Source organism: Balaenoptera acutorostrata, chromosome 17 (assembly GCF_949987535.1).
Source record: "Balaenoptera acutorostrata chromosome 17, mBalAcu1.1, whole genome shotgun sequence".
NCBI lineage: Eukaryota > Metazoa > Chordata > Mammalia > Artiodactyla > Balaenopteridae > Balaenoptera > Balaenoptera acutorostrata.
The window spans coordinates 25,306,761-25,332,906 of NC_080080.1; the positions used below are offsets into that span (position 1 = coordinate 25,306,761).

Sequence of the window (26,146 nt, forward strand, 5' to 3'; positions counted from 1 at the left end):
TGGTTTCAGTGACTCCTCAAAGAACTCCAAAAATAATGTTGAATGGGAAAGTACTACTTAATTTTTACTTCAACAAAGATTTGGAGTATGTTCTTCTAGTGTGCAGCTCTTCAGCTCTATCCTATCTGTATGATTTGTCTTCATTTAAGTTTGTACAAAAGATTGGTGTTCCATTTCTAACACTCAAAGAATCTTCATTTTCCTTTAGCCAATATATAAAATCCTATAAACTTACTGTGTTACTTCAATCTTTGTATAAATGTACATTTTGGAAGCCTATATATATAACATTCTCTCTACTTAGGAAGAAAAAAATGAAACTAAGTTGAATTGAAGAAAAATCAAAGTTTAATACTAGGGAAAATTGTTCTGGTCATTTTTTCACTTCTTCTAGCAAGTTCATTGAGAATAAGATTACCTGTGGTGAAAATATAAATAGGTTTTATATTAATTCAGTAATTTAAATTTTGCTAATTTTATAATTTATTAAGAATATATTTGCCAAAATATTTTCTCTAATATATATTGAATAATATTTATTTTGAGAAATTCCAAATTATTTTTACCATCTTAATCATTTGTTTAATTTTAATATTTGATTTTAAGGGATAGTTTAGGATAGTAAATATTTTTTGAAAAGGTAAATGACAGACAAATACTTTCAAATATACTTTTCTTCCTGCATCAGGTTTGCTTAAAAAGTTGCCATAATCCTTGCCCAAAGCAGCATTTCCATTCATCTAAAATATATACTGCCTGTGAAACAAAAGATGTTCTCACAGGCTTTGTGTCCATAATCTTGCATGTTTCAGAGAGTAACAGGTACAAATTGTCTAGTATTCAAATTTTTTTATGTCCTTTGCCTCAGGAGCCCTGGCTTGGTTTCCTACATGCAGTGGTCTGGTTCTGAAGGTGTTTTGGTGAACACTTCCTCTCTGTGGCATTTACATATAGATGGGATTCTTAGGAGGATTTTGTCCATCCCTTACTCTTCAAATAGAATAAGAAAGTGGTACAGTGGTTTTAGCTAACTCACAGTATTTTCAAAATAGTTTTCCTCAAAGAGAAACAAAATGAAATAAAATACAGACTTTATAATGAAGATTTTCACTTTCATTAAAGCCAACATGGGTATCCAAAAATTAACCAGAAGCAGAGCTTTTAAACCCCCCAAATTTATACAAAAGCAGAATGACTAACATAAGGCTAATAAAAATCATGATATAAGTTTTATGTTCATATATTTTAATGAAAGGTAGGCTGAACTTTCATGATTAGCTTATTTTTTTTAAATTTAAGAATATTTTAAGGCAAAGAACATATTTCACGTTTAATTTACTAAATTGGAGTTATTTACACAATGAAAACTATGTACCAGGCAATGGATGTTCAAAAGAATTGATACCATAAAAGCATACTTACATTTCTATTTTATCTCTGATTTGTCTTAAGGGGATCTGTGTGGCATGGGGGAAAAAAGAGTATATACTGTACTCCCCATCCAACAAGTAGAGCTGGGCAGGTGATACAACATAGAACTCCAGGAGACTCCAGTTATATCGTAGTCTATGTAAATGGCACGCCTTTGTGTTGTACAGTGCACAGCCGATGTGACTGTAAATGGTCTCTTTGCATTGAGTGTAGTTTTTTGCCAGGATTGTCTTCCCCTACCCAGGCTGTACTAATGTGAATAAAAAACTTTTAAAATCAGTTATTTTTGATGAGTGAAAGAACGTCCTTTCCTAACTTCAAACTCCCCTTCTTTATTTTTGTTCCAGATTGTACTTAGACATTTCACTCTAGAAACTCCAATTAGGCATCTCAGAAAACAAAGACATAATCTTGTGCTGGAGACATATATTCTCACTGGTTTCTCCCATATCAAAAATGCTATAATTCTTAAATTCAGTCTCAAATATTAGTAATTTCTTACTTCTTTTGTTGTCCACTCCAAGTAGTTCAATTACCGGTTGACACATTCCTTGCTATTTCTCTCATATCACTTCTTTTCTTTGTATTCCTGGTGACATTAAACTAGCCTCTCTTCACCTCTAGCCTTTCTTGTGCATTGGAGACATTTTTAACTAGTTTTTCTGACTCTACTCTCTCACTTCCTTCTTGTCATATTGTCTCCCTAGACTTTCCCAAAACATTGGCTGTGTTATTATAACCATAGTTTATAGTTCTATTACCATCCTTTCATTTGGAATCCACTGTATATCCTTGTAAAGATATGCTTTAATGAGATAAAATTTGCTCAAATTTTGTTTATAAATGTTCTATTAAGAAAGACCATTTAATATTTTAAAAATATAAAGCATTATTATATATAGCATGTGCTAGCTCTACCACTAAATTTTTGGGTAAGCATAGGCAACAGATTTACTCTTTCTGGGTTTTACACTTTTCTAAAGCTTTTGAAGATCAAAAGAAGGTTTATATTTTATGATTGTAAAACTGCCTCAAACTGAAGAACTTATTTTTTTTCTATTTTTTTTTTAATTAATTGATTTATTTATTTAGTTTTGGCTGTGTTGGGTCTTCGTTTCTGTGCGAGGGCTTTCTCTAGTTGTGGCAAGCGGGGGCCACTCTTCATCACGGTGCATGGGCCTCTCACTATTGCGGCCTCTCGTTGCAGAGCACAGGCTCCAGACGCGCGGGCTCAGTAGTTGTGGCTCACGGACCTAGTTGCTCTGCGGCATGTGGGATCTTCCCAGACCAGGGCTTGAATCCGTGTCCCTTGCATTGGCAGGCAGATTCTCAACCACTGCGCCACCAGGGAAGCCCCTGAAGAACTATTTAATGTTGATCTTCTAGGTATTATAACATTGCCCTCTAGGTTTAATTTATTATTTACATTAACTCAGACTCTAAATTATAAAGGATCAGACCAATGTTACAGTCGGTTCACAAATTTATCCTTGACAGTAGCAGCAAAGGATTTATTGTAGACAACTTTGATAACTAGGCATCAAGTTCAAAAGGTTAATTTTGTCCACAAGAATTCTTAATTTACATATCTACACAGATAACTTGCTGTATATCTAGCGTCCATGAATTTATTCTAGATTCTAGTTGAATAAGTTTTTTATTTCCATGTTCTTACTGCCATGTATAAAGACTGAGATGCATGAGTTTATGCTTTACTTTATAAGGTCACATCTTTTGTTGTGTTCGTTTTCCGTAAACTCCTTCAAGTTTGGTTTCTAGTGATGATGCTCAATAGGAATACAGTAGTTGTAGAGACCAGAAGAAATTGTGACTGCTTGATGCTGTTTTTTATATCTACTATTTCCCCATGTCAAATCATCTTTGATTAAACAGCAGAATTTACAAAGTATTCAGCTTTTATGTTACCAATAGAAAATTTTGATCTTTGCAGGAAGGAAATCACTGGTACATTGCATTTATAATTTTTAAGTCTATTATCATTTGTAACAGTGACAAACTCTGAAAATATTTTTTAACCTATTATTTGTTTTCGTGTGAGGGTCAATATCAGCATGCATCCCTCTTAACTATCTTAATAATATTGGGTGCCACTTAAATAAGTTGAGATAGATGAGTTACTCTGAATACTATAAGCATATTTCATGACCATTATCTTCAATAAGTCTCTTTCAAATATTAAATTCTTTGTCTCTCTGTTGATAAGAATGAATTAGCCCAAGGCCCTATTAGATCTGGTGCTACCATCTAAATATATATTTTGAGGCTATTTCATGGTAATCTTAAGCATGAAATATTTAACACTTAGGATGGTCACATGAGATCATTTCAGATGTTTAAAATATTGATAATGCAGGAGAGATTATACTTAGCCAGTTCGAATAAATGGAAAAACTGAGGCTAACAGTTATAAATTATAAAGGAAGAGAATTTAGCTCAAAATAAGTAGACATTTTAAGTAACTAATGCTTTCCCCCCAAATAGATGATCGCTTGTAGGTAGTAAGACCTTTTCTTTGAAAAGACTTATACAGAGGTAAGCAATTTATTATTGGCAGTAAAGGATTCGTGAAATCAATAATGATTATTCTACATGATTATGAAAATACCTTTTTAATGTGAGGCTTCTGTTTTCATTGACAGTCTCATCAGTGTTTCCCAAGTGTTTTTAATATTAAACGGTGTGTTCATCAAATAAAACTTCATCTAGCCTGAATTTTGCTTAGACAGTGCTTGCTACAATACCAATCATTTAGCCATTCATTGATCATCTCAGGTTTAAAAATGTAGACCATTATCAAAAGCAAAATGTAATAAGATGAAGTAATGTTTGAAAACACTATTTTAACTTAGTATTTGAACTGTTTAAACATAATATTAAACCATATTTAATTTTCATTCCCCCTAAAGTAATTGCCAATTATAAAATCATTCTATTTTCATATATGAAGTCATAATCTATAGAAAAATATTTATGCCCTTGGAATAGAATTTTCTGGAGAGATTAGCAATTTATAACGGCTTTCTTTTTGGATTAAGTTTGTAACTTAAGAAACAGTTGTGCAATATTTTTTGTGGCTTATAGGGAAACTCCATGGCCATAAAACAAAGTAAATAAAGCTATAAGCAATGTCACAAAAGTAGTGAACACATGGCCTTAACTGCCTCAGCTCCATGGTCTACCAAGTGTTCTGACTAACTATAGCGTGTAAGATTATATGATACATAATTCTATTTATTAAGGCTCTGATTGGAGCAGGCAAAAAATTTATATTCTAATTTTCTAGTTATCTAGGTTTCTGCAAATGACATACTATTAAAAACCTGGTGGAAAGGTCTACCTTAAGGTTAGCATCCCATAGCTCTTGATAATATTCAGTTTCCAAATTGAAATAACTTAATTACATTCTCCAAGGATCCATTTTCAGAGTGGGTGCAGCTGTTGCATTTTCCTTTTTAGAAAGACAATTATAATTACAGGCAACTTGCTTAAGAAGATGGAATTAATAATGCATTATAATTTCAGAAGAACAGTGATATTAAACTGTTAGTTCTTGTAGGAAAAAGAGACTGGTGATGATAGACCAGTAGAAACCAATGTATTCTATGTGTGTATATGTGTGTCTTTGCACTTTAAGTAACATTTTAGAGAGAGCATATGTAAGATAACCTACCAATAAATTTGCTTTTTAAAGGGAGAGTCATCTAGTATTTACTACATACCAGGCAGTGTCAGTTGCTGTTAGACTGAGGAACAAGTCCTGAGAGCAGGTGAGGGGATTAAGAAGAGACGGGGTCAGGAGGGTGGTGTACAAGCACACACACACTTTATTTCCCATCAAAACTCTTTTTATAGATTGCAGTAGGCGATACACGTTTTTGTTAAAATCACAAGACAGAATCATCAGACAGTACTTCCTTAATGTTGAAGTTATAGTACAAAACATTCTGCGAACCAGAATATAAACATGCGTGAGAAAAGACTGTGATTACCAAAATATGCCAAGGACAAACTATAGTTAGAGAAATCACAAGCAACCTCACGGGCCAAGACTCATATCTTCTCTAATAACTCTTTCGGGTCCTGTCAGGAATTAAGCAGGACTTTGCCATGCTTTAAGCTTCAAGGACTGTGTCAGCTTGCAGCTGGTTCCCGACAAGGCAGTGTACAGAACATACAGTCAAAAAAAGGTATAATATTTAGCAAGAAGATCACAGGCTCATAAGGAAAACATCTATAAATCAACAATTCCCTGAGAGATTCTTATAGATATGCATAAAGCATATCTGGAGCAATACAGGAGGAAGAGACTGGCTCAAGAACTTAAGGGAAACTTCACGTAGGGAGTACATTTCAGCAAAGTCTTAAAGCAAGGCTTTTGACTAATTAGGATGACAAGACTGGGTTCCATAGGATCCAAAATTAGGCAACATTCCCTAGGGAGAAAACTGTCAACTGTGAAGGGTCATAAATTGTATTCTACTTGTCAACTAACAGGTTAGCATGACATTTACAAATATGCAGGAGAAGACACAGGACATCTAGGTCATATCCAAAGGACTTTATTAACCATGGCACAGCAACAGGGTGAACTTCAGGTTTGTGTCAATTTCTCCTACCCCATTTCCCACAGGGTGACATGAAGAGGACCAAGTGATAGCTGCACATGTGGTAGGTCCCTTTATAAGACAGAAACCCCGAATTGAGGAAACCTGAATCTTTTATACTGAACAGTAAGAATTGCCTGTCCATTCCTCTGGAGTAAGATGCTATCTCTATCTTTCAAGGGCTGTGTGAGGAAACCTACCCTTTGCTCCACTTAACTGAATTATGAGGCTGTTTGTGATTAAAAACTCTTTGAAAAGATAGATTGGGAAGAAGGAAGTCAATGAATCTACTTAGAAGGTGTGAAGAAATGAGAGAGACTCATGAATTGGCTCTCAACAGAAACAACCAAATGTAAAATCTCTAAGAGATTAGATAGTATGTTGTGTTTTTCATCTTGCTTTTTATACACATGTGAGTAGAAAGTGAGAAACAATTCTATGTGTACCATTAGAAATATTGTTAAAAATGAAAAAAGTTTATAGAGGATGTACAAAATAAATGAAACATTTAATGAGAAAAACAAACAAACAAACAAAAAACCCTAAGAAGTCTCATGTGGATAAATAATAGTATGTTCTTTGGTCCATGAAAAGTGAAAATTCCAGGGAGGTTACCTGATTATGAAGATCTTGGCGTATCTTACTAATATATTTGGCTTTTATTCTGAAGGTTAATTGGGGGGGACAGGGACACATAATGATTCTAAACAGGTGAGTTACATAATCAGATTTGGAATTTGAATTATCATTAAGGCTGTTGTGTGAGAATGGAGGGAATATTTGTAGGCAAGTGTACCAGCTCAGAAGCTTTGAGAATTGGCCCCTGTGAATGATGAAAAGAACCAATCAAGTTATACTCAGGTTGAGGATCGGGAGAATGATTTAAACTTAACTTAGTCTTTAGTATTTGAAAATCAGTTGGAAGTAAGATGGGGTAAAAGAGATAGAGGAATTGAGCATGTCTCAAAATTTTCTGATTCTAAATGAAATGAGGAATATAGGAAAGGAGGAGATTGATGGGAAGAAAAGCATTTAATTATTTAAATATTGACTATCCAAATGATAAGACTTCGTAGGTAGAAGAGATTTAGAATATGAGTGAATAATTTTAGGGAATCATAGATAAAGCTTTTGGAATACATGAGCTCAAAGGGAATGAGTGGAATAATAAAAACAGAGAAGAAGGAGCAACCTTGGTAGATGGGCAGGAAGAGAAATTAGGAACCAAAGAGAAAGTTGTAAGAGAGGAAGGAGGAGAATGCAGAAAGAGAGTTTTTATGGAAGTAAAGAGAGGAGACATCTTCAGGGAGGATAGTAGCCGAGAGTGTTGAACGTTGAGAAAGATCAAGGGAGAAATACTTAGAAGAATTTGAAAGTTAGAAGGTCCCAGAAAAATTTGGAAATAGCTCTTTTCTAGAAGAACTCCATTGATTAAGACACATATTACTGGATGACTGCTTTATGCCAATTTTCTCTTTTTTCTTACTTGTTTGGGGGATGTCAGAGTGTTCAGTTAAATATATTCACCTTCCAACATTCCCAGGCAACTGTAATGGCTATGTTAAAGAATTTTGGCCAGTGGAATTCATGTACAGGTCACTGAGTTTGCCTTTTAGGAGAGCAGTTTGAAAAAAGCATACTTGACTAGAATTTCCTTTGGCAATTTCCCCTTCACCTTTCCCCCCGCCCAACTTCTTGCCTGAAATGTGGTAGTGATGACTAAAAGGTTGGCATTTACCTTACAGCAAGCATGAGGATGAAAGCCATCATCATGTATCAGTCAGGGTCTAGGATACGGAATGAAACAAATCAACCCTGACATCTCAATTGCTTAATAAACAAAAGTTTATTTTTGACTCAAACATAGTTGTAGTATCAGTTCCTCTCTAGGGCAGCTGCCTTTTAAACAGTGGCTAGGGGAATCTAGTCTGCTGCTCTCCTATAAGTGCAATTACAGTGCAAGGCTTCTAAATCAGGGAGGGATGAGGAGAGATCAAGAGGGTCATGAAGGGACTTTTCACTACCTTAGTTTGAAAGTGACACAAGACTTCTACTGTTAGTCTATTGGCCTGAACTAGTCACATGACCTTGCCTCGCTGCAATAGGGCAAGAAAGTAGTACAGTCTTCAGTGAGCTCAGGAAGAGCAGGAGTACCAGAGACTAGGGAGCATTAGTGAGCGCAGTACTCTAAGTCACCTTAAGCAATTATACTAGCCCTGTACTGCCCACCCCTGGACATCTTACTAAATAAGAACAATGTATTTCTATTCATTAGGGCTACCATAAGTCAGATTTTTATCCCCTGAAGCCAAACAGAATCGTAACAGGTTCAAGAGAAAATACGTTTAATTTACTTTAGATTAGCTCTCAAAATAAATACTGTTTTACATTCATGGAATTTAAAATAAGTTAGATATTTTTAGTTCAAATTCCATATTTCTGTTACAAAACTAAGCAGACAGGGCTAGCACCAGAACTGAGTGGGCACTGAAATGGAGAAGCACGTGGTATTCCAAGCTTGCAGACAGTGAGACCCAGAGGTTTCCTATACTCTGCTGTTTCCTTCACTGTTAGATGAGAGGACTTCCCTGGAATAGATTAGGGTTATATTTATTCTCTAAACTGCTAGGTGTCATTGTGAGTATATGTGAAGTTTAAAATAGCCTGTTCTAATATACAAAATTAAAGCCCACTGTGAAATAAATTAAGGAACTTAAAATTTATTTTATTTGGTCCTTTTGACAGGGAGGAAGGGCATAAATATCAGAAAAATCTTTTGTCTTCTCTACTCTTCCTTCTATTTGTTTGTTCATTTGTTTGCTTGAGACCTTTGCACTATTTGCTTATCTGTAAAATAGCATTAACAGTGAGACCCAAATCATACCTGTCAAGGTTTAAGGGTGGGTTTTTCTTGCTAGAATTTTTCCATTCACACTTTTTCAACTCTGGATTTGCCAGCCACAAAGCCATCAATAGCAGGATCAACAGTTTCAAACAGAAAATAAATTATGCTATTTTTGTTTAACATTTAAGAAAGACCCAGCTGTTTGCAGGTGTAACAGGGAACTTTCTGGCACAGGAGGCTTAGTTCTAAAAATCTAACATGATTCTTAATTTGTATTTCTACAAAACAAAATTGCTGTTGTGGAGAAGAATGTCAGTTGACTTTTCTAATCATGCACACAAAGATGATGGCTGGCCCAGTCCTAAGGGCTAAGTGTGTTTACCACATGGAAAGAAACAGGGAGTGTATGAAGACTGGTTGTAGACCTTTAAGTCAATTATCCTGCCCATTGTTGAGAAATGATGTAAAAAAATGGCTCTGGGTCTCATCACTCATATTAGTAGCATTTATCTTTTTCAGGAGAACTGAAAATAAGTGGTAGGGAGTACAAGACCTGTGTTATTGGTTGAACTGTATCCCAGCGAAATGTATTTGTTGAAATCCTAAGCCCTAGAGCCTGTGAATGCGAACTTATTTGGATGGAAATAGTGTCTTTGCAGATGATCATGTTAAAGTGAGGTCGTTAGGTAGACCCTAATCCCATATGACTGTGTCCTTGTAAAACAGGGAAATTTGGGCAGAGACACACACAGGCAGAATGCCGTGTGAACATGAAGGCAAAGATTGTGGTGATGCTTTTACATGCCAAGGAACACCAAGGGTTTCTAGGAAATCACCAGAAGCTAGGGGAGAGGCATGCAGCAGATTCTTTCTGACATCACACAGAAGGAACAAATACTGCTGACATCTTGATCTTAGACTTCTATCCTACAGAACTGTGAAAAAAAAAATTATTTTTTGTCATTTAAATCATTCAGTGTGTGGTACATTGTGATGGTACCCTAGCAAACTCTAATCCAAAGTGTCAGGGGACGTGATTCCTCTCCTGTGTGCCAAGTAAAAATGTGGAGAGAAGAAGGTTTATTATGTGGATAAGATAATGTATAAAACATATTTATCAGTTATTATAAAACTATGTGTGTCACACATAGTAAGCAGGAAATGGTGTTGCCATTGAAGTTACTGATATTTTAGTCTTGATTTTGTTTATAATGTAATGGTCAAAATCACTGGAACCAAAGAGCTTTGCTTTGAATCCCAGCTCCACTGCTTTCTAGCTGTCTGGCCTCGGACAACATACTTAAATTTTCTATACTTAATTCTCCTTATCTCTAAAATGAACATAATGTGAATGCCCACCTAATGGGAGTATGAAATTGTACCCAGGAGACCTCAGCATGGGCCTACTTTGCTCAATACAGTTTAGCTGTTATTATTATTTTCAGTTTTCCAAATATTCACATTTGTTGTTTGACAATGAGAATTACATTCACTAAATAAGCCTTATCAATAAAGATTATTTTACTGAAATTCACCCCAAATTTTTCACTTTATCTTCTGTAAAGCTGTAATTTTATTAAAAAAAAAAAACAAATTTACTTCAGATAGCATTTTTTTTTTCTTTTTTCCTGGAAACAAAATTTCACATGAGCAGTTTGTTTTAAAACTTTGGAACACCTCACTGAACAATAATTAAAGTAATAAAATTGTATTCAAAGTACCTGAGTCAGTCCCTTGTAGTCAATTAGGTGTCCAGAGAAGTGCAATTATGTTTTAAACTGCCAGGGTACATTTAAACCACTGAAGCAGAATGTTGCCCAGGTGATTTTAGGAAAGTGCTATACGATATTTACTCAGACCGTTTATTCAAGTTGAAGAGCCATATTAGCTCTTTCAAATCATAAGCACACCATGTATAAACTCACATCTACCACTCTTTTCCTGGGTGCTGAATTTAGAAGAAAAAAGTCATATAGGAAATATTTTGTGATATATTAGAAAAGTGCAAAAATAAATCATAATTTTTGAATGTTTCTCTCTGCTATAAAATTTTCTGTTAATATACATGTATTTCTCTGTCCATTTTGCCTGGAACTGTGTTAATAATATATGCAACCAAGATACATTTTGTCTTTCAAGGCTTTAAAGTATAAAAATTTCATCACTTTCCCAACTTTAAAAACTGGCGCATTCTTCTTAAATCTGTATTCTGCAATTTCAGTCAGTTCTATACAATTCTGTGTTCAGTATGGATTGATAATACTGATGGCCATGTGTTTATGGTATATTCTTTTGTCTGAAGTAATATAATCATTGTTTTTTGGTGATACTCACCCCAGAATCTTGCACTGTACTAAGGACATAGTTGACTGTGAGATGAACCAGGAATATGTACTTGTTCATACCTGAGTAATCTTTACCAATTTACCAATAATTGAATATTCTGGCAGTTAACTGAACTAATGACTTATTCATCTAGAAGTTATACATTCAGAGAGTTTTTAAAGAGTCCTTACCTCTTCAGTAACTCACTTCAGGGTTCAGATTTCTCTTCTATCTAACTTAAAATTCTCTTCTGAAATTTTAGCCACAAATTATTAATGACATAGGTCTCCCTGTTTCCTTAAGTGCAGTTTGTATATTTGTAGATCATTGCTTAGTAATGTTTTAGCATACTATGTGTTTAATAAATGTTTCTTGTGTTTGTAAGCACTGTATACTGCCTGATTTTATATATATACATATACATATGCATATATATATATATATATATATATAGTTTTGCCAGTTAAGTGAAAATAAATTGGTTCATAACATATAAACACAGATGAATGGAATAAAACACTAATATCTTTGAAAAGTGAAAATAGAAGTTAACGCTTGAAAATTCTAATAATCCCTCAGAAAATGAAAAGATGTTTTATAGGAAGAAGTTCACAGATAGGGATGGGAGTGGTTGAGTGGTGACTTACATATACGAAACAGGAACAATACAGTAGGAAGCCACACTAGCAACAGATAAATTATAAATTGTATAAGATGATAAATAGAAAAACAGTTTTTTGGCCTGTGCCCAAAACACCAGTACACCAGAGAATTCCACACATCTATATATCTAAAGGCGGGTAGACTGGAACACATAGAGAAAGTGGAACCAAGAGAACAGCAGAGGTGGTGCCTGTAGTCCCAGCCCTCCAACCGAACTTTACAACACTAGACACTACCACTATTTGCAGATGTCATGATTTTATACATAGAAACCCTAAAAATACCACCAAAGAACTGTTAGAAATACTAAATGGATACAGTAAAGTTTCAGGGTACAAAATCAACATACAAAGTCTGTTGTGTTTCTGTATGCTAACAGAAAGAGAAATTAAGAAAACAATCCCATTTTCAATTGAAACAACAACAAAAAATACCTAAGAATAAATTTAACCAAAGTGGTGAAAGACCTGTATACTGAAAACTGTACAGGTTTTGACATTGGTGAAAGAAATTGAAGAAGACATTGTTGAATGAAATTGAAGAAGGTGCAAAGAAATTTAAAGATAATCTGTGCTCATGGATTGGAAGAATTAATGCTGTTAAAATGTCCATATTACCTAAAGCAAACTATAGATTCACTGCAATCCCTTTCAAAATTCCAAGGACATTTTTCACAGAAATAGAACAAAAAATGCTAAATTTTTTATATGGAACCACAAAAGACCCCAAATAAAGAAAGCAATCCTGAGAAAAAAGAACAAAGCTAGAAGTATTACATTCCCTGACTTCAAACTATATTACAAAGCTATAGTAATCAAAACAGCATGGTATTGGATGCAGTGAGTGGCTGGCCTGGCACTGCAGGTTGGGAAGAGTGCCTGGAGGAGGAGGGGAAATTTTGAAGCCACTTCTGAAATTAACCTTAAAAAAATCTGAGACAGAATGGCCAAGATGAGAGAGTAGAAAGACCCTGAGCTCATCTCCTCTCACAAGCAGACCAAAATCATAACAATCTGCAGAACAACTATCAATGAGAAAAGACTGGAACCTACCAGAAAAGATCTACAACTAAAGATACATAGAAGGAACCATGAAACAAGTAGTCGGGGCAAACTCGTGATATAATCAAATCCCATATCCCCCTGGTGGGCAATCCACAAACTAGAGAATAATTATACTGCAAAAGTTCTTCCACAGGAGTGAGAATTCTGAATTCCATGTCAGGTTCCCCACCCAGATGTCTGGCACTGGGAAGATGAACCTCCAGGGCATTTGGCTTTGAAGGTCAGCAGAGCTTAATTGCAGGAGCCCCACAGGACTAGGGGAAATGGAGACTTCACTCTTAAAGGGTGCACACAAAATCTCACACGTGCCAGGACCCAGGGCAAAAGCAGTAATTTGATAGGAGCCTGAGCCAGACTTACCTGCTAATTTTGGAGAGTTTCCTGGAGAGACAGGTGGCTGTGTCCTGATTTATTATGGGATAGTATATCAGCATTACAAAGCAGCATTTTCCTTAGTCCTGACCTGTGAGAATTTAAACCAACAGCTATTCATTTCTTCAGAGATAGTTCATGATTTTTAGATGACCCTGTCAACAGATTCTTTTCTTATACCACAATTTAGTCCTCTACATTAGAATCAGGAATGAAGACAGGTTCTGGTTTATCCTCCCATATGACATATGTGATTGATGTTTGTGAGGCTTGTTTTCTCAGATTTATAGTAGGAATACAAGTCCAAACAAGGTATACTATAGATTCTTCTCTGATATAGTGAAAGCTAGAATCCAAAGCACAGTTGATTTAAAAGGCTGAAGGAGGGGGAGGGATGAATTAGGAGTTTGGGAGTGACAGATACACACTCCTATATATAAAATTGATAAAAAAAGACCCACTGTATAGCACAGGGAACTATATTCAATATATTGTAATAAGCTGTAATGGAAAAGAATCTGAAAATGAATATATATATATATGTGTGTGTAACAGAAACACTTTGCTGTACACCTGAAACTGACACAACATTGAAAATCAACTATACTTCAATTAATTTTTTTTTTAAAGTCTGAAATTAAATAAATGCCTTGGAAAGAATTCTGTCACTCCAACTAAAATTTTCCCTTTCTCATTGGCCAAACACATCTTTAATCTTATCTGTGTTTTAGATAGTGTATCACATCTGTTATTTTCCTTTTTTTTTAAACTGAAGTTCTCTACCACAGTCCCCTCCTCACTCTTTACTTTATCCCTCCACAACAAACTATATATAGGGCCTAGACCTAATACTTAAAAGCACTTTTTTCCCTCTAAGATATATGCTAAAACCTTTAAAATCCTCACAACAATGTTGAAATTCCTGTAAAATTTATGGATGAAGAACCTGAAGCTTGTAATAGTAATTGCCCTGTCCGTTTCACCCAGCTAGTAATCTCCAGGGCTGAGATACGAAACCTGGTTTTAACCCCTATATCGCATTGCTGAAAATGAGCGTCATTTCTTCCCTAATTCATTGCATGTCTTGGACTTTCATCCCAATATACTATAAAATAAACAGGTAAAATTTAGACTTGGCTATTCTACTGCTGATCATTACTCCATAACACAAAATACAGAACCAGATGATTTGCTTTTGTCTGGGCTTTTGGTCTTCAGACGAGAAAGAACAGAACGAAAGTCTCCATGCTTTCTAAATTTGCACATCTATCAGGAAAAAAACAATTGAGTATGCATTGCCAATATGTTTGTTTGCTTATTTGTTTATTCATTTATAAAGTATATATACAAATATTTAATATATTATTATATATAATATATAGCAACATAGCATATATTATAAAATGTAACCATAATATAATATAGAGTATTGACTACATAATAGATACCAATACTAATAAATCATACGCATTTCACACCTGATATGGAGACTACTGATTCTAAATTTTATGAACTTCATTCATAACTTCAGCTACTCATGCTGTAATATCTCCTAACTCTTCGTGACATCATAATGGAGGGTTTGAAGGAATGTATTATAGAAACCAGATAAAGTAATAACAGGCTATTTTTGTCCCTCATCCCATGTCTCTTATTTGGACTTTAATGACATGAAACAGCTTTTTGATGTACTTGGCACGTAAAATAGCAAGATACATTTTTTTCTAGATAATTTTATGGTTTTATTGTTACAAACTAAGGGTGGCCTAAGAAACAACATATCCAGCTACTTTTTATTGCCAAAGAAAATAGCTTATTAAAATCTAAACAAGCCCAAAGCACTATGTTTGGTATATATTTACTGATACCTAATTAATTTATATCCAAAAACTTTAGATCACCAATTATATATGTGTGTATTTTTCACTAATTTATTGTGGAAGATACAGCAGGAAATCACATAGCTTAGAAATAATCATTGTATGGATACTTTATTAAACATACTGAGCTGTACTACTTTAAAAAGCATCCAGGGCTTCCCTGGTGGTGCAGTGGTTGAGAATCTGCCTGCCAATGCAGGGGACACGGGTTCGAGCCCTGGTCTGGGAAGATCCCACATGCCGCAGAGCAGCTGGGCCCGTGAGCCACAATTACTGAGCCTGCGCGTCTGGAGCCTGTGCTCCGCAACAAGAGAGGCCGCGATAGTGAGAGGCCCGCGCACCGCGATGAGGAGTGGCCCCCGCTTGCCACAACTAGAGAAAGCCCTCGCACAGAAACAAAGACCCAACACAGCCATAAATAAATTAATTAATTAATTTAAAAAAAAAAAGCATCCAAGCTGAACTTATGGTGGCTCTGCTCTATGGTACATAATTTTGTCATGTTGAACAACATTTCGTCTGTATAATAGAGTACATCCAGAATATTTTCTAGACTTGCAGAGGTGGGATGGCCTTAGTGATAAGCTACTAAACTTCCTCTTCCAAAATAAAGGAAAAAAATTGCTAATCTGTGAAGTGTTCCAATTCCATGGCCAACCAAGCTAGTAACCTGTCACTGAATATGGTTGTGAAGAGATGTGCAAATTCTCGCAAGCTGGACCAGGAGGCTCCAGCTCACCAGGGGATGACTTTATCTTGTTCGTTTATTAAATACCCTTTACTAGTTTCCTTGATAACTTAGTTTTATCCTGTGGTATTATTGATAAGATTATCATATACTTTTGAAGAGTAAGGTAGAGCTTAAGTAATTCAATTAAAAAGAAACGTCTTTTTAAAGAATCTCAAGTTTTGTGTAGCTTATTTATTATTTCCTTATGGGGTGCTTGCTCTGTAAACATGTTAAGTAGATTATACATTAAGCAAAGTGAAACAAAAAAGAACAAAACAATTTATACATATTTTTTAGCAAAATGAAAAAAATGGGAACTTGTTGATGTATACTAATTGTATTCATAAATTTATTTTTAATTTAATCCACCATTTCAAGGACTACTTTAAGTAATTACCTAAGCTACTTAACAGTGTTTGAGGATGAAGACAAAGCAAATGGTATAATGTAAAACTATGGAAGTGATTTTAAAATATACTGATTATAATAAGCCTCTACCATTATAGTTATAATGAATAATATCATTTAAGCAATGAATTTAGGTAAGTCCTTTAATATATTACAACAAGTAACAGTACTTAACAGCCTATTAATATACCATTTCAATTAATACTTATTACAATATTACATTTAAAAGTCTATAAACATAAATTAGACCTAAAGGAAGTAGGATATCTTCAACTGAACAAACTCAGTGGAAGAATGGTGGGTTTGTAGCAATTCTTTCCAATAAATAGGTGAAAATGTGGTGACATGGATCAGTAGTTTGCAGACTGATTTATTGAGAACAGCAGGTGGCTAACAACCAAACTTATAAGATGGTGTCCCTGAACAGTGTGCTTGTTTTCTAGGTCAGGGTTTTGATTTTCAAAGGAAACCAAGTGTATAAATAGTGAGTCCGACATGGATTGAGTTGCACTTTCATCACCAAATTAAATCTGACAATGCAGAAATCAAAACGTGTTAAATATAGAGCATGCTATTTTTAGTATAAAATGTATCATGTATTTTAAATCAGTAGAGTTTTCAAATGAATATCCATGAAATGAAGATATGCTTTGACTAAATAACTTATAGCCTCACAGCAATGACAATATCAGTTGGATAAAAAGTATGATGGAAGAAGGCAGAATATTCTATCCTTATTGTACATATTGAAAGGATTTTAGAAAATCTGAATTCTAATCTCAATTTATCACTGTAGGGTATATAGCTTTGTTTTCATTTCTCTTTTTCTAGTCAGATTTATGTAAACAGTCAAAATTATTATTCAAATTATTTCTTACTTGTAAGTTAGCCTTTAACAATATGACAATCAGAAGCCACTAAATCTGTAATAAAGTATACCTCCTTTCATATATATGTATGTAAACCACCTCCAAAAGCAGAAGCTACACTTTTGTGTAGCTTCAGATGAATTCAGTGAATACAACTTTGCAAAACAAATTCACAGACCATAGGTTTGGGAATTAGTGTGAATATGTATATATGTTTTTTGAAGAAATGTCAGTGAGTAAATAGTGAAAGTTATTTGTATGAAAACAATTTGGATGCTTTGGGACAACTTAATAAGGATGGATCACTGAAAATTTCTATAAACTGAGTATGGACAAGATACCTTTAAAGGTAGGACTACAGTAACTGAAAATGGTTAAAAGTAGAAAACAATAGAAAAATAGTAGAAATAATATTAAAAAGAAGCATTTTAAAACTGAGATTGTTTAATAGGTGTATTTAATTATTATTCAATTTTAAATAAATTGGAATGGTAAGGAATTGTGTATCATGAATTATATATAAAGAATATGTAAGGAATTAATTACAATTGTAATTATTAGATATCTACTTAAGATGGACTTAATTGATATTTATAAGACATTCCATCCAAAAACAACAGAATACACTTTCTTCTCAAGTGCTCATGGAGCATTCTCCAGGATAGATCATATCTTGGGTCACAAATCAAGCCTTGGTAAATTTAAGAAAATTGAAATCATACCAAGTATCTTTTCCAACCACAACACTGTGAGACTAGATATCAATTACAGGGGAAAAAAAACTGTAAAAAATACAAACATATGGAGGCTAATCAATATGCTACTAAATAACCAAGAGGTCATTGAAGAAATCAAAGAGGAAATCAAAAAATACCTAGAAAAAAATGACAGTGAAAACACGATGACCCAAAACCTATGGGATGCAGCAAAAGCAGTTCTAAGAGGGAAGCTTATACCAATACAATCCTACCTCAGTAAACAAGAAACATCTCAAATAAACAACCTACCCTTACGGCTAAAGCAATTAGAGAAAGAAGAACAAAAAAAAACCCCAAAGTTAGCAGAAGGAAAGAAATCATAAAGATCAGATCAGAAATAAATGAAAAAGAAAATAAGGAAACCATAACAAAAATCAATAAGACTAAAAGCTGGTTCTTTGAGAAGATAAACAAAATTGATAAACCATTAGCCAGACTCATCAAGAAAAAAAGGGAGAATACTCAAATCAACAGAATTACAAATGAAAAAGGAGAGGTAACAACTGACACCGAAGAAATACAAAGGATCATGAGAGATTACTGCAAGAAACTATATGCCGATAAAATGGACAACCTGGAAGAAATGGACAAATTCTTAGAAAAACACAACCTTCCAAGACTGAACCAGGAAGAAATGGAAAGTATGAACAGACTAATCACAAGTACTGAAATTGAAACTGTTATTTAAAAACTCCCAACAAACAGAAGTCTAGGACCAGATGGCTTCACAGGCAAATTCTCTCAAACATTTAGAGAAGAGCTAACACCTATCCTTCTCAAACTCTTCCAAAATATAGCAGAGGGAGGAACACTCCCAAACTCATTCTATGAGGCCACCAGTACCCTGATACCAAAATCAAAGATGTCACAAAAAAAGAAAACTACAGCCCTTATCACTGATGAACATAGATGCAAAAATCCTCAATAAAATACTAGCAAACAGAATCCAACAGCACATTAAAAGGATCAGATACCATGATCAAGTGGGTTTTATCCCAGGAATGCAAAGATTCCTCAATATACACAAATCAATCAATGTGGTACACCATGTTAACAAATTGAACAATAAAAAACATATGATAATCTCAATAGATGCAGAAAAGCTTTTGACAAAATTCAACACCCATTTATGATAAACACCCTCCAGAAAGTAGGCATAGAGGGAACTTACGTCAACATAATAAAGGCCATATATGACAGACCCACAGCCAACATCATTCTCAATGGCGAAAAACTGAAACCATTTCCACTAAGATCAGGAAAAAGACAAGGTTGCCCACTCTCACCACTATTATTCAACATAGTTTTGGAAGTTTTAGCCACAGCAATCAAAGAAGAAAAAGAAATAAAAGGAATCCAAATCAGTAAAGAAGAAGTAAAGCTGTCACTGTTTGCAGATGACATGATACTATACATAGAGAATCCTAAAGACTCTACCAGAAAACTACTAGAGCTAATCAATGAATTTGGTAAAGTAGCAGGATACAGAATTAATGCACAGAAATCTCTTGCATTCCTATACACTAATGATGAAAAATCTGAAAGAGAAATTAAGGAAACACTCCCATTTACCATTGCAACAAAAAGAATAAAATACCTAGGAATAAACCTACCTAAGGAGACAAAAGACCTGTATTCAGAAAGCTATAAGACACTGATGAAAGAAATTAAAGATGATCCAAACAGATGGAGAGATATACCATGTTCTTGGATTGGAAGAATCAACCTTGTGAAAATGACTCTACTACCCAAAGCAATCTACAGATTCAATGCAATCCTTGTCAAACTACCAACGGCATTTTTCACAGAACTAGAACAAAAAATTTCACAATTTGTATGGCAACACAAAACACCCCGAATAGCCAAAGGAATCTTGAGAAAGCAAAACGGAGCTGGAGGAATCAGGCTCCCGGACTTCAAACTATACTACAAAGTTACAGTAATCAAGACAGTATGGTACTGCCACAAAAACAGAAATATAGATCAATGGAACAGGATAGAAAACCCATAGATAAACCCGTGCACATATGGTTATCTTATATTTGATAAAGGAGGCAATAATATACAATGGAGAAAAGAGAGCTTCTTCAAAAAGTGGTGCTGGGAAAACTGGACAGCTACATGTAAAAGAATGAAATTAGAACACTCCCTAACACCATACACAAAAATAGACTCAAAATGGTTTAAAGACCTAAGTGTAAGGCCAGGTACTATAAAACTCTTAAGAGGAAAGCATAGGTAGAATACTCTATGACAGGAATCAGGCAGGTGATTATTTGAAAAATCATGGGTTTAGGTTTGACTCTGTCTATAGGTACTAAAGATGAGGTAAAACAGATCATTAGATTTGACTGATCTTAGGTAACTGGACAGATTGAAAAATAGTTGTTAGAGCCACCAAAGATGACACCTGTTGTTGCAAATGCTAATTTTGAGAAAGTTGAGGACCAGAGTCAACAGATGACAGCAATGAGTATCTGTCAAGAGAGTTATAAACTAATGGCATAAGTTCAGAGTAGTTCTAGGGAGTTTTGAAAAAAATGGTAAAGACCTCTGTTTCTCTCAGGATTCTTACACTTAATTGATTTAAAAAAAAATCTTGTAAGGGTTATGATCATATTCTCTAAGGTACTATCTGTAAAAGAAAATGGTTTTAAATATCAATTTATTATTTAGGTACTATTTCTGTGGAAAATGATGTAAATAAAAATAAATATAGCAAAGATTAATGTGGCCAGTTACACTGTATTATTTTCAGTATTCTATTTTGAATATGTAATGAAATTTTATATCATTATTAATTTACAGTGTTCATTCAAATTTATTAATTACACAAAAGCCATGTCTTAAATTCTTTTTGGGTACAAATAACTGCTGTAGGATGCAGATTTATGACATTTATCATTATGATTATTTTCATTGATTTATTTCTCCTAAAATCCAGTATAGTAATTTGTGACATATAATCATGAGTATGGCTATTTCGAGTGTAAAATAGAGAAGGTAATAGACCAATTGAAACCTCATTTCTAGACATTCTTTATCAGGTTACTCTTTTTTTTTTTTGGTACATCATTTGCTGCCTTCTGAAATTATCTCACTCATTTGTTTTTGTTACCTTCTTTATTTGTAGGACCACAGATCTTGTATGTGTTGTTTACAATTATATTTCCAACCCTTAACATCAGTGTTTGTCATATAGTAAGTGCTCAATAAATAATTGAGTATACTTAATCTTTCCAGTACCAAAGGGTGATTCTCACTGGCTTTATACTAGAATGAATCCATATTGCCTACCTTCAAATGACCATAGTAATGTCATATAGGATTAACAGTGATTTATATTTATGAAATATCTCCTTTAGTATTTAAGAAATTAATTATCTCAATTAATTAGTTTAATGGAATCTTTCTAGTTGGCACATATTCTTAGTCCTCCATTTCTCATACCTCCTGATAACATGTGAAATGTGTTGCAGATATATGTAAATTCATTTACTAGATTGCTCCATAAGCCACAAAGTCATACTGTGTAAATCATGTTTAAATAGTGAGCAATACTAAGTTACCACAGTCAGGAAAGTCCATGTGATTCCCTTATAACCAGTGAAGCTATTTTCATTCTCTGGTGGCAAATGAGTCTTTGGTGTACTTGCTTTCTATTTCTAGTTCAGTGTCATTGGCTTATCTACAGTTATGCTTCATGAGAATAAGCACTGAGGCTGTCAGGAATAGCCTCTTAGTTCCACCTCTGTTAAGTTGCCATTCTCCACCTCATGTACATTGTGTTTCTAGCTGCTGCTGCTGTAACATCTTCAGTTCTATCTTTCTCAATTCCTGAAGGTGAATTCAGGTTAAAAACTATAGTTCCATAGTAGCTATTACTTGCTTTTACTACACTCTCACTGAAATTATCTTCGATGTTCCTGAGAAAGATGGAAAGTTTATCCTTTTCATTGTCTGTTTCATCTTCTTTCCTCTCACACTTTTCGTGATGTCCTTGTTGAGCTGCTTCTCATCTGTTGGATTTTTTAAGGACTGTTCTCCTAACTCTGTTCTTTAGTCTTTTACAACCATTCATGTATTGTACTCTCATTACATTTAGAAATGTGTGCAGCCTGTCAGAAATAATTTAAACTTTTCCTAATGGATGTTTATGCTCATTGAATCAGGGAATTGAAGAGAATCAAATTGTAAATCAAAATCTGGCATAAAACATGCTACTGTACTGAAAATATAATTGTACCAAATCCAAGTTTTGGTTCTTTTTTTTCATTGAATTGCTGTCTGAACCAAACCAACCAACAAGCAAACAAAAGTAAAGATAACTTGGATACTGCATTTTCTGAAAGTAATGAAGTAAATTTTTAAAACTTGAGTTTTAAAATTATACAGGTATGTTATGTGTCTGTCTTTACTCAATTCAGATATGAAAAAACAGCTGGCTTGACTAGTAAACAGTCACCCCTATGAAAAGAGGAAATAAGGCATTGATGGGGAAAAATTAAAGAAAATTCATTCCAAAGCTGGTGGAGAAATGAGAACTATATGGGATAGAACCCAACTTGTTCATGTTAGAATCCAAAAAAATTGGATTACACAGTAATGTTGCCAAGCCCATTCTGTTCATTCATGGGCACAATGATAAAATAAATGTGAATTCATATTTTTATGCTATGGCAGGTGGTCATCCACTAAAAGTGATGGCTAGCTCCCAAATATTCTAGGAGAAGTGAGTTTTAGGAAATAAAGGGGGAGGATGTAGGATAAAGGGTTTTTGCATCACTGTGTCTACACCTGCTGATTACATGTGCAGGGATGGATATTCCAATCTCCCCTACCTGTCCCCTAGAATGAATAACTGCCAAGCACTGAGAGAAGAAATCACCTCCCCCAACACATACACACACATACACCAGCTGTCTAGTTTGCCTTCCTATGAAGAAAAGTGTAAGCTTTGAAGAAGTGGAAAGATATGTCATACACTGGTTATTAGGAAACCTTATTCTAAAACTCTGTTTCATGATGTGATAGTCTTTTGAGAGTATTTTACCTTGGCTTTATAACACATACCTAGTATTTAAATGGTTAGGTATGTAGGGGTGGTATTCCTTTGTTGAATTAAATCAGCAAAACTACTTTGCTGGAAATCTTCAAAAGATTATAGAGCAAGAGAGTTATTTCATCTATTAATCATGACCAGTATCTGGGGCATAGTTTAAAATTTTTGCTTTAAGGAGATTATGTAGTGCTACCTTTGTGACTAGATATGTGGTGACTATATATCCAAAATACAGTCTGTTTTCTGTCTATCAGTTGGAGCAGACCTCCAGTGCCTTATAGAAGTATGCATTATAATGAGAGCTAATCATTAAATGTACAATATTGTGAAATTACATTAAAATAGTGCTTGTTCTATGAAATGAAATTGTGAAATCTTCCATTGAATGTGAAATGCTGAAAATATGTTAAATGGAAAAAGTATATCAATTGCTTTGAAGGCTTTCTGTTTTGTAACTATACTGTATTGATACATACACGGGTTATGCTGTGACCAGCACTGTCAGCTCAGCAGCCATTATGTTTATTATTGTCTATTCAATAAATTTTGGAGAATCAAAATTATATGTAGTTTACAGTTGATTTTACTAATATATGCAACCTGATTGGAATAGCTTATTTTAGAATTACACTATTCTATGATTGACTTTTCTATGCATAAAATAACTATTTCACTTGTGCTTAAAAAGTTAGCAAGGCAAAGTCATGAATATGGTATACAAGTAGACATTTTTGGGGGTCCCAGTTCAGTGGAAATGTTTACTACTTAAAAGCTTTTTAAATTTTTTTTGTTGTCTTCCGTAATTCAGGTTATCTGGAATGAATATACCACCACCAATTATCAGCAACAAAAACTGGCTCAGACTGCATTTTGTTACAGACAGCAATCACCGATATCGTGGATTTAGTGCTCCATATCAAGGTATATTTAATGAATACGTCTGCCTCTTTTGATGTGTAAAATGATTTTGGTATGCACAACTACATTTTATGATAGAGGCAAAATATCTTTAGCATTAACACATGGCAGTTTGAATAAGCAAAAATGGTCATTTTCTTGCTGAGGCAATATTGTGATCATAACTAAATTACGGTATAAAAGTTAGTTGAGTTTTGTAGTACACTGTCCAGAATAAAGAATATTGTAACCTCTAAAAGGTAATGTGTAACAGGTGTAATATTTACCTTTGATAAAGTGCTTCAGTAGTTGAACATACTACCTAAACATGTACCACAAAACACTGCAGAAAACTGCAGTTGTTAAATAGGCTCTTCATCAATTGAAATCCATTTCCATATACAGTGTTTTTGCAAATGTTACTTTCATTAACTTTGTTAGGATTATTATCTACAGGTATAAGTTTTGAATAAGTGAGATATAGTATTTGATATATTAACTTGAAAAAACTCTTTGTTTAGAATTTGATTATTATGGAGTATTAATAAAAATATAGCTTCTACAATGTTTAGTAATATTATGTGGGTTTGGTGCACTTATTCTCAGACTACTTGTGTTAATAATTCATTTCATTCTTAGCAGTGTATCAGCTACTGTTCAGGGAATAGTGAACATTGCCACAGTTAAATATTTCCATTTATCTGTTTTTTTTAGTGCTTTCCTTTTTAATAATCTTCAGCTGAAGCACTTTGTAAATTGAATATGATGACTTTAGGCAGCTTATAGTTAATACCTAAAATAGTATTAGACTACATATTGTTTTCTGGAATACAAATTTCAACAATTTTTACTTTGGAGACCAGTAACCTTTCTACAGATGCCCTATCAATACATTTCTCACAGTAATAGCAACAGATTAATGTGATTGGTATTTGTAATATTTTATTGGGTATCACTGTAATAAAAATTCCTAAGATTGTAACTTAAAAGTAAAGATTTTAGACAAAGTCCACTCTAGAAAAACCTGTAATTTCTATTTGTTAAGTAGTTAATTCGAATGGAAACATGAATGCAAATTTGCTCTTAAAGCTATGCATTGTATTAACATCTCTCATGATAGAATATATTGTCTATCATATCTGTTATCATCATAAAACATTATATTTTAAAAATAAAAATTAAATGTTTATAGAAAAACTTATTTTCCTTTATTTTATTAAAAATAACTGTTTGGGCATAGTAACTCGAATCTTATCAGTTTTAACCAGTGTCACTTTTAAATTTGCAATCATATTTTACTGAGTTTCCATTTAAATTTCTAAAATTTTTGTGTAGTTCAGAAATAAGAGGGCTTTTTATTGAAAATAATTAGCTGTTGTAGAGCCTCTTTATCTCTGGGTTCACCCCTTTCCTTGTGGAGTTTTCCACTCACATAATTTTATGGCTCTGATTCGGTCTTCAATGAATTAAGGCAGATGGCATGGCAGAAATTCAAAAGACTATCATCTTTGACTCATGTGGTGATCCTTTCTGTTTGATTCATGGAATCTTTCAGTAAGACATCTTCTACTCTTTATCTGAATAGAAATAAAGTAGCACTTATTTTATATTTAAATGTACAGCCTGGAGAGAAAAAAACAAACATAGATCTCTTATCTTAAAAAATAAAATGGTATTTCATTTGTTTTATGCAGTATGGTTTCATGAAACTGGTATCTTTAGATAGGTTGTTTTGCATTATAAGACAGTAATACAAAGCTGCTAGTAGATTTGTATGCTTAATTATCATTTTCAGTATTCTACTCACTAATCTTAAATTGACATTTATAGTATTTTCAAGATTCAGTTTGATTTTCCTGCATTGCCTGTCTGGTTTTAGCACTGAAGAATAACATATCAATGAATTTACTGTAGTAAAATAGAAAGGAAGCGTTTTATGGGGTATGAATTATTTCTATTTTCAGCAGGAAAAGGAGCTCAAAAGAGGGTAATTTTTGGTGTAATCTGTATCTTCACACTGTAGAGGGAATAAAGTGGCCTGAGAAAGTATAAGCTATAATTTTATAATAAAATCAAGGAAAAGTTTTAATATATAAAAACACACCTTTGCATTGTATCCTTTTAAAACTTTCCTCATTCAGCCTTGATTTTTCTAATTGCATTATCTCCAAATAATATTTTACCTAAACGTAAGCTCAGTTGGAGAAGCAGTTCTTG

General features: G+C 33.9%; 1 protein-coding gene across 3 annotated transcripts in view; it reads left to right on the forward strand.

The window, feature by feature from the left end:
• The window catches only part of CSMD3 (CUB and Sushi multiple domains 3), a 1,183,499-nt gene that overhangs the window by 376,415 nt on the left and 780,938 nt on the right, over positions 1-26,146 (forward strand). For all 3 annotated transcript variants that reach the window (XM_007188796.2, XM_007188797.2, XM_028168178.2), the window contains exon 6: positions 23,841-23,953. In XM_007188796.2, coding sequence (XP_007188858.2) covers positions 23,841-23,953 — 113 coding nt within the window. The remainder of the gene's footprint in view (positions 1-23,840; positions 23,954-26,146) is intronic.